Source organism: Psittacula echo, assembly GCF_963264785.1.
Source record: "Psittacula echo genome assembly, chromosome: 9".
Taxonomy (NCBI): domain Eukaryota; kingdom Metazoa; phylum Chordata; class Aves; order Psittaciformes; family Psittacidae; genus Psittacula; species Psittacula echo.
Window position 1 is genome coordinate 1,602,420 of NC_137745.1, and position 9,589 is coordinate 1,612,008.

A 9,589-nucleotide genomic window follows, 5' to 3' on the forward strand; every position below is an offset into this window, starting at 1 on the left:
GCCTGTGAGCCTTCCCCAGATATGAGGGTATTTAGTGCCCAAGGACACAATTTCACAGTCATTAATACAGACTCTCTGCATGGTTGCCAAGCAGTTTGAGCAAACCAAGCGTGGGCACAACGTCATTGCCATCACATTACCAAGGGCATACAGGACAGATGATAGCCAAGCTAGGGAGCCTACAAGGATGCTGGAGAGGGGCTCTTCATCAGGAGCTGTAGCGATAGGACGAGGGGTAATGGGTTTAAACCTAAACAAGGGAAGTTCAGGTTAGATATAAGGAAGAACTTGTTAGGGTGCTGAGGCACTGGAATGGGTTGCCCAGGGAAGTTGTGAATGCCCCATCCCTGGCAGTGTTCAAGGCCAGGCTGGATGGAATCTTGAGTGACATGGTTTAGTGACATGTCCCTGCCCATGGCAGGGGGTTTGGAACTGGATGATCTTAAGGTCCCTTCCAACCCAAACCATTCTATGATTCTATAGAATCTTAGATTCTATAGATTCTATATTCTATAGATTCTGTAGATTCTATATAGATTCTATAGAAGCTTAGCACAAAGTAATAGTGGCACAGACATGGAGTTTGTTAATTGAAAGGAAAGTCATCAGGATCTATCTTAATCCCAAACGTGAATGGGGCAGAAATTATCTGGATGGCTTTGCACTGTGTGTCCTGTTGCTGCAGTGATTTCGGTTTGGCACTTGGGGCCTGTCAGATGGTTTGAGGATGTTGTTGAATCCAGCCCTCAAACACAGAGATGTATAGCTCTGCTGAAGAACACACTCACACTTCTGGGTGGTTAGCCATTAGGGAAGGGTTTTGTCTCTGGAGGTTCTCTCACCCTCCAGCTGGGAGGAGTGAATGATGGTGGTGCTGTGGAGTGATAGGGAAAACAAAATAAATCAGCTGGGTTTGTGTGCTGCTGGAGACAAATGGAACACTACAGCCAAGAATTACCTGAAATTCCCCGTTATCACTGCATATACTGTTATTTGGTAATTCAGCCTGCTGTGAAAATCTTTGCTATAGTAAAATTTGATTCCCAAAATTACTTTGTCCTTGTGGGAATATTGTGCAACATTCTCTTTTATATCCTGTGTTAGCAGGTGATGCTTTAAGTCAGTTAAAAGTGCTGGCCTGCTCCTGCGGGAGATGGGAGCTGCATGCTGTTTGGTTTGTTAACATTTGAGAAATTCTTACTTTCTGCATTGTGCCATGACCAGACCTTGATTTTTTTGTTTTTACCTTTCCTTTTTCTTTCTGTTTTATTTTAATCTTACAGCTGAGCGTGCTAGAGTGGGCTTGGCGCCACTGCCTGGAATGAAGGGAACAGATTACATTAATGCCTCTTATATCATGGTGAGGAAGCCAACACCTAATTACAAAGTAAAATCAATTCTAAGGTGCTAAATGCCAGATGCCTGTAATTGTCTTGATTCTGTATGCAATGGCTGTGTATTAACAGATGAGATTTTAACACCTTCCCCATAATGTAAAGCTATTAGCTGTGTTTTATTAAAGATTGTTGCCTAAAAAAATTAAATACAAGGTGCATTTAGGTGGAATGTGTATTTCCATAAGATAGAGTCAGATAAATAGTGGGATTTAGAGTAAATGAAAACATCAGGGACTCTGCAGAATGGAAATGGAATTATAAAATTATAGCATGTGTGAAAATATTGTGGAATAAAATGGAATAGGGTCATTATGTGTCCCCAAAGATTAAATTAATGCTTTAAAAGTGTTGAAAGCAGTAAATAACCATGTGGTTTGTTTTGCTGCAAAAGGGCTACTACAGGAGTAACGAGTTCATCATAACCCAACATCCGCTGCCACATACGACTAAAGATTTCTGGCGAATGATCTGGGACCACAATGCACAGATCATTGTCATGCTGCCGGACAACCAGAGCCTGGTGAGTTAAACTGCACCTCCCTGCACGGTGCTGCAGCCAGTTTTTGAGCTACCTTCTCAAACTTCGCTATAGCTTGTTATGAAAAGACAGGTTTGAGACGTGGGGCTTGATTCTTGCTCTCCCTTCCTGCACTCACCCCTGGGAAAGACATCTTGAGCTGGTGATGACAGCCCACTGGTGATGACAACCTCTTAGACGCCAGGCTGGATGGGGCTTGGAGCAGGCTGGTCTAGTGGAAGGTGTCCCAGTCCATGGCAAGGGGGTTGGAATTAGATGAGCTTTAAGGTCCCTTCCAACACAAACCATTCCATGATTCTATGAAAGCTCCTGAGGGCTGCCTGGATGGCAGGATGCAAGACACCGATGTTACTGAGCGGCCAGGGCCATGGGTAAGGACTTTGGGAGGAGCAGAAATACAAAGCAGGGGCAGCAGAATAGTTGCTTGTTTGCCCAGGGGCTTAAAGCTCGGGCCATGCAAGACTATGCCTGTGCAAGGTTACAAATGCTGTTTTTGATGAAAGTGAAAAGCAAACATGTATGTTAATTTAAGTGGAAATAACGAGACAGAGGGAGAGAGAATAAGGAGACCCAGGTGAAATGCTAATCGCTACTTCCAGATTTACTAGCACGTCTCAAGAGGGCATGTTGAAAAGGATAAAGAAGTAAACAGTCCTTTTTTTCATGCATGCATCACTGAGGTGAATAGATGGTTATAGGCGAGAATGGAAGAGAAACCACCTTCATTACGGCAGGAAAATAGCAGTCATGAGGGGCTACTAGAGAGGCAGCAGTCAATATGCTTCCTGCGTGCTTTGCGATGAAAGGGACTGCAGGCACTGCAAGGCTAAGAGCCTTCAGAGCAATCAGATCGAATCAGAAAGCACTAATGGAATGAAAGTGTGTCAGGTGGAAATGAAGAGGCTGATCTTGTCTTTACAAGTACACGGAACAGCTCTGCAGAACAATAGTGATTAAAGGGTAAAGGAGGGATGCTGGATTCAGCCACATCCCTTGCAAGGATGCCTGGTCCCTTCTTTCATCTCTACTGTTCCCAAGGTGGAGGCTGGCCTGCGGGGCAGTGGAACCCATGTGCTTGCTTGCTGGTTAGCATGGCTTGTGTTGGCTGGCAAGAGGGGTGGCACAGGGCTGAGGCAGTGGCAAGGTGCTGAATGTGTAATGCCAAGGGGCAAGGTGATAATGCAAGCTACTTTCTGCATGAGGACCTGTCACTTTCTCAGCCATATTACATTGCTTGCTGGCACTTCTGCTTATTTAGGGCAGATTTCAAGGGACTCAGAGGACTTAGGACCCCAAGTCCCATTTTCAGAATAAACATTTAAGGCCCAAATCTCAGCAGTATCTTGCATGTCACGTGCATTGAGTCTCCAGGCCCACAGAAAGAAGCCTGGTTTTGGAGATGTGCTCAGGGGTGCAACGGGATGAAGCAGGTTCGTAGTTCATGTTTTGTCACAAGTTTAACATGGGTTATTCAGACACAAGCGCACAGTGCTGTACATGCTGCCAGAGCAGCTTCTGTGCTTACACTGCAGGGGTGATAGGCTCCTAAAGCCAGGAGGAGAAACAGGCTTTGCAAGTACGTGGTGGCAGAGCCTCATTTCCTTTCTCTGCTGTAAATTAAGAATTCACAGGTTTTTCTTAAAGAAAAGCTTTGACAGTCTGTTCTCTACATCCTGTCAATTAGGCTCCTGCAGCACGGAGCTTCCTCCACCATTCACAGTCTCACTGAGGTTTTACAGTGTCCCTTCAGGAGAGGAGTTTCTCTGAGGACCTTGCATTAAGTTAAGCCAGTGTTCTTTTCAAGGCTAAGAACATTTGGGTTTCTTCCTTTCTCCTCCCTGCTCCCCTTGCTCCTAAAAAGTCAAGCCCTACAAAAGTGTCCATCAGTCTTCTACTAGACCTAATCCACAGACCTGGAGTTTTGGATTAGACCACAATAAACACAGATTAACAATAATGAGCAATTAATCTTTAAAGGTCAGTGACGTTTTTTCTAAACAGGTATCTTTCAGCAAAACTGTGTAGACAGGAGGTAATAAAACCTGGGATACAATATAAAGGTTCAGTATGAGTGAGCTAAGATAACCATTTCCCTATGAAACCAATTAAAAAGTAGACATCGCCTGTTTGGACACAGGATCTGGCAGCTGTAATAGTAAATCTGTTTTAGACAGAGATGGGTTTTAGAGGTCAGCTGCTGATCATCTCTATTTATCAAACCAGTTTTGTGATCCACTGGATTTTTCAGACACACACAGGGTGTCTGGAAGGCTGTAGTTGTGTTGTTTCGTTCCTTCAGGCAGAAGATGAGTTTGTGTACTGGCCAAGTCGCGAGGAATCCATGAACTGTGAGGCCTTTACTGTGACCCTTATCAGCAAAGACAGACTGTGCCTCTCTAACGAAGAGCAAATTATCATCCATGACTTTATCCTTGAAGCAACCCAGGTAAAATAAACCTCCAAATGTGGGTCTTGGCTTGTCACCAAAATGTTATTGATGTCCTTTAAATATGGAAGAAGAGTTCAGAAACAGTTTTGAAGATGATTTACTGGTAAATGCATGTCCATGCATGTTGCTCACAGGGGAGAGGTATTCTCGTCGGCTCCTCCATCTCACTTCTACTTCCAGGTAGATTCTTCTAGCTAGTATTAATTGTTTGTCTTACTTGAAAGTGAAAACACTGGTTTTTACATTTTGAAATTACACAAGTAGATTTAATGATTCTTTGTAAAGGACAACCAAGGTTTATTGTCCTATTTTTGCTTATAAAATTCAGGTTATATTTCTAGACTTATAAACTTATAGTTCATTTTGGGGGGGTCTTAATTAAGAGATTTTATGTAAGGACATTGGTTTTGAGCTATAAACCTGCCTCTAGTCTGCTGTCCAGATTGTGGCTGGATTTTGCTGCAAAACATCACTTTGCAAGCCCTTTTAAATTTGAATTCCTTGGTTGCTCTTCTCTTGGTTGACTTTGGAGCTATAGGGGCTCTGAGAGAGGTTTATGTGGATATAAGCCCTGACCTCAAATACAAAATCTTTTCTCAACTACACAGTTTGTTAGAGTTGCATGATTTTAGGGCATTCACTGTTACAGAGATGCTCCAGCCTTGTGTCTGTTGTCTTCCTTCTATATAAACGGTGTGGAAGAAGAAGGTATCTATCTCTTTAGTTTGTACTGAGGCTCTTCCCTCTTTCTACCTGGAGTAGGTAAATGTGAAACTAAAGTAGCTAATGCCCAGGCTGGTTTCTCATTGCAGGATGACTACGTTCTGGAAGTCCGCCACTTTCAGTGTCCTAAATGGCCAAACCCAGATGCTCCCATAAGCAGTACCTTTGAACTTATCAATGTAATCAAGGAAGAGGCCTTAACAAGGGATGGCCCCACCATAGTTCATGATGAGTATGTCATCCCTTTTCTCCCGTTTATGTGCAGATTGTACAAGGAGTTACTCAGCTATAGGATATTTGTTGGGACTGATACCCATTCTTGCATGGAGTGGATGGGGTTTATTGGTCTAGAGAACAGGAACAGAATATTTCGACTTACAGGGGTGAGTTTTCAGTTGGCATCTGAGGCTAAATACACTTTGCTTAGTGTAGTTTTTAAGTTCGCCATACTTTTAGGTGGACTCAGAAAGTGAGGATGTGTTTGCTTTGTATTTTGGGTTCTTCTGCACCTGGAAGTATCCCATACAAATCCTACAGCTTGTTTCAGAACCCAGCAGAGCCCTGGTTTAGATAAGGCCCAATATGGGCTAATGGAAGCCAGTTTCAAAACAGCCTGAGCTCCTGTCTGACAGCCCAGGTTTAATGTGCTGTGTAAGATGGAACAAGCTCTGCTCAGCTGTGTCTCAGGATGAGCAGCGGAAGTATCTTGTGACAGAGGGCCCAGGTTTTTAGAGAGCAGATTTATTCTCCCTCCTTCTGCTTCCCCATAGCCCTCTAAGGGGCCCATATGGTGCCAAGTGGGAGGGCGGGAGCCTGCTAACACAAGGCCAGCATGCCCAAGCACTTCTCTCCTTTTGTCGTGCAGTGGTGAGCATTGCCTTGCCAGCTATGCTTGAATGCCCAATTGTAAAGGATGCTAAATATTGCATTGCATATTACTACTTTGCACACGTTATGGAGCTGCAAAATACCATTACAGTGGAGCTGGAGCCTGGATCCAACAGGATCTCATTGGAGGGGCTATTTTCCTGGTGGGCAGAGCACTTCCTGGAGTCATTCTGCCCTTAAAAACCCAAGGAAGCCAATTTCTGATACTGCTTGAGTTGTCCTTGGAGTGAACACTGAGCCAGCATCACTGGCTGCTATACCTGCACCTCCCTGTGCTCCAGTCCATTAGACCTTGCTACAAAACAGAATCAGTGGGAAAGTCTGGGAAATCTTCACCTTCTGTGCAAAACCACTGCTGTTGCTGCAAGAGCTTTGGCTTCACATCAGGGTGTTGCTGCTGCAACAGGTTTTTCTCTGACTGCTGCAAACAGTGCCTTGGGCTGCAGCAAGTAGGTTTTCTCCCACCACCTCCTGCCTTGCTAATGCACGGTGTAAGCTCTGTTGCCTGTTGCCAGCACTGATTAATTCCAGGCTGGTTTTAATATTCATGCTTTGGGTAGTGTGAGGTTTTGCTACTCTTGCAGTATTTAAGATTATGTTTCACAGAATGAGAACCATTATTGATTTGGGCATTTCATGCTAGATACCAAAAAAAAAATAAATCAAAATCACATTCCCACCAATGCTGAGTCATTCTTTCTGTAAATTGCTTTTTTTTGGTTTATTTGTCGTATTCAATGATTTTATTTTTAAGCCTAACACATAATGTGGATTCTGCTTTTCATTGGAGCCTAAGCAAATGTAGCTGAAAATGAAAATTTCCCTTTACTACGTGCAGCAACTATATCACATAATCCGCTAATAATTACAACTGCAGATTAATTCCAAATATATGAATTTGCAGACACTAACTCCATGTGGTATTTAGGAAGTACATGGTGGGATGAACTTAATAACAACATTTCAAAGAAGGTCAGATATTCCAACTCAAGACAGATGTCAAGATTTGTAAATATAACTGCCCATATGTAAGCAAATAGATTTGCTGCATCATTTTCTATGAGAAAAGCCTTCGGACTGTTGGGAGTTGGCGGTTATCAGGCCAAGTAAAAATGAGGCTGTTGAACTCTCAGAGGCATTTAAGTTGTGTCTCCTCAGGCACATACACTGGCCACTTTGTCCACTCTCCCTGTAGATGATAAGTCGCAGCCAGCTATATGGTTCTGCTGCTTCTCCTATAGACTTTTCATCAAATATAGCAGATCTGTTGTCATCTGATTTGTTTCCCATTTCTAAGCAAATTGAGTTTGCAAAAATCATGTGAAGTTAAGCCAGCATATGTCTTGATTTCCACAGGGATGCTGTAAAAGCTCCTAGTGGTGATCTGACTCTACAAGATGGCATTGCAGCACTTGCTGATTATGTAAGTTCTCAGGTCCAGCTAACTCTCCAAACAGTTTACAGAGCAAGTCAGCACCAATGTCCCCTTTTACAGGTGGGACATTTAGACACAGACTTGCTCAAAGTCGCAGAGCAGACCCCTGGCACAGCCAGGATTTGGTCTCCTGAGTGCTGGGAGAGCAGAGGAGAGCTGAGGCTCCTCAGAAGCAGTTACGAGCCCCTGTTGCTTAGGATCCTTTCTGCCTTCAGCTGCCCATACGGTACAAGCATACCCACACATACAGCTGCAGTAAGGTTTCTACCTGACCAGTATCTCAAGGACACCGTGAGTCGTGCTCCTGATGAATAACCATTGCTCAGGTTCTTACCAAATGACAGCACAGCTCAACTCTTCAGAATCCATAATGTCTCTTGGGTGCCCAGCTCAGGGGATGTTGTCTTTGCCAATGAATCAGACCTAAGGAATACTTTGAGATGTGCCCCATTTACTTGTGAGCACCTCATATCCATGTTAGCTTTCCGTAATTGTCAGATGTGGAGGAAAAGGCAAAGTCTCATTTCTTTCTAATCATTTCTGTTTTGCTTGAGCTCCCACTAATGAATTTGAAATACACTCAACTATAATGCAGATGCTTTCAGGACATGTGGCATGTGAGAACTGATCAGAGTGTTATAGTCTTCCCCAGTGTTATAGGCTGGGTATTTTTAAATTGCTCACATTCTTCTGCTGATACACTTCTTTGTATTGAATACTGCGGATACCCTGGGATGACTGGTGTACCATCACATTTCTCTCGTATAAATTAAAATTACTAAGAACCAGCTAGTATAAAACAAGCATTTAATAGAGACAAAGATGAACTGCAGTAATCACATAAGACTGTATGAACATTTTCATGGCTCTGTGTTAGTGCCCCCGGTCTCTTTCTGAGTACCTTACTCCTTCGGTGTGGTTTTTCAGGTATGGAGCTGTGTCAGCAGGAACGCTATGTGCCCTTACCACTCTGTCCCAGCAACTGGAGAATGAAAATGCTGTCGATGTGTTCCAGGTGGCAAAGATGATAAATCTTATGCGGCCTGGAGTATTTACAGACATTGTAAGTCTTTAAATGGAATGTAAATGGCTAGTTTACAAGGTTTTCATCTGTGACCAAAAGCATGAACTAAAACACACTGTGTATGCTATCAAGCCCTACAGCTTCTCCCACCGAGCAGAATTTGCATTTGAGCTTTTTATTTTGTAAGTTGTTTTCTATGACCCCGAAGCCCACACTGTAGATCTCTGATTTGCAGTTCAGCTTATTGCTCATACAGTTAGGGGGCTGCTGTACAGGCAGCCCTAGCAGAGAAAGACCTTTCAGCTCCTCATCATCCCCCTGCCAGCCCTGTAAGTTAGGCTGTGGTATTTAAACAATCTGAAGGGATGCAGCAGAGCAGCTAGGACTGCAGGGAGATGATAAAGCTTCAACACTGGTTCTCTTCACTCACTGTGCAGCGAGAGCAACACCCTTGGCCTCAGTGTGCATGGCTCTGTGGTACCAGGGAACAACCTGGGGCTGGGCCTCTGGTCTCAGGTATTGTCCTAGCCTCCTGTAGTGTTTTATACCAGAAATGATATTAAATAATGATATAAGAAATTATATTATTTACAGAAATAATATAACCTACCCAAAACTGGACTTTCGGGTTGACAAGGTTAAACTAGATTAACAGAGCTGATTGCTCTCTTTTTCTTTGCTACATGTATGCTTCTGGTAATGAATATCCATGACCGTCCCTGGAAATGCCACATTTAAGTGCCATTTGTATGCATGTGCTTAAAGAACTTGTTCTTTCTTTTCCAGGAACAGTACCAGTTTCTTTATAAGGCAATGCTAAGCTTGGTCAGCACTAAGGAAAATGGAAACGGTCCCATGACACTGGACAAAAATGGTGCTGTGATGGCCAGTGACGAATCTGATCCCGCAGAAAGCATGGAGTCTCTTGTCTAATTGGAAACCTGAAAAGGCACTTAATTTGTAGAACTTCTGAAGACTGAGTGAACTTTTTTGAGGCCTTTTTTGCCAGACTCTAGGTTATACAATAACCCAATTACTTTTTTACACTGATAAAAGTTTTGATATTTATTTTTTGCCATTTTATGTCTTAATGGTATCCTACTGAGCATTTGCACCTCTGTTTATTTCACGCAGT

At 43.3% G+C, this 9,589-nt stretch overlaps 1 protein-coding gene across 2 annotated transcripts in view; it reads left to right on the top strand.

Annotated features, from left to right (window-relative positions):
* Window positions 1-9,387, top strand: part of PTPRG (protein tyrosine phosphatase receptor type G) — a gene marked incomplete at its 3' end in the record, with an annotated part of 403,062 nt that extends 393,675 nt beyond the window's left edge. For both annotated transcript variants that reach the window (XM_080625483.1, XM_080625484.1), the window contains exons 24-29: window positions 1,284-1,360; window positions 1,789-1,917; window positions 4,235-4,381; window positions 5,197-5,339; window positions 8,358-8,493; window positions 9,241-9,387. In XM_080625483.1, coding sequence (XP_080481609.1) covers window positions 1,284-1,360; window positions 1,789-1,917; window positions 4,235-4,381; window positions 5,197-5,339; window positions 8,358-8,493; window positions 9,241-9,387 — 779 coding nt within the window. The remainder of the gene's footprint in view (window positions 1-1,283; window positions 1,361-1,788; window positions 1,918-4,234; window positions 4,382-5,196; window positions 5,340-8,357; window positions 8,494-9,240) is intronic.
* Between the last annotated feature and the right edge of the window lie 202 nt (window positions 9,388-9,589).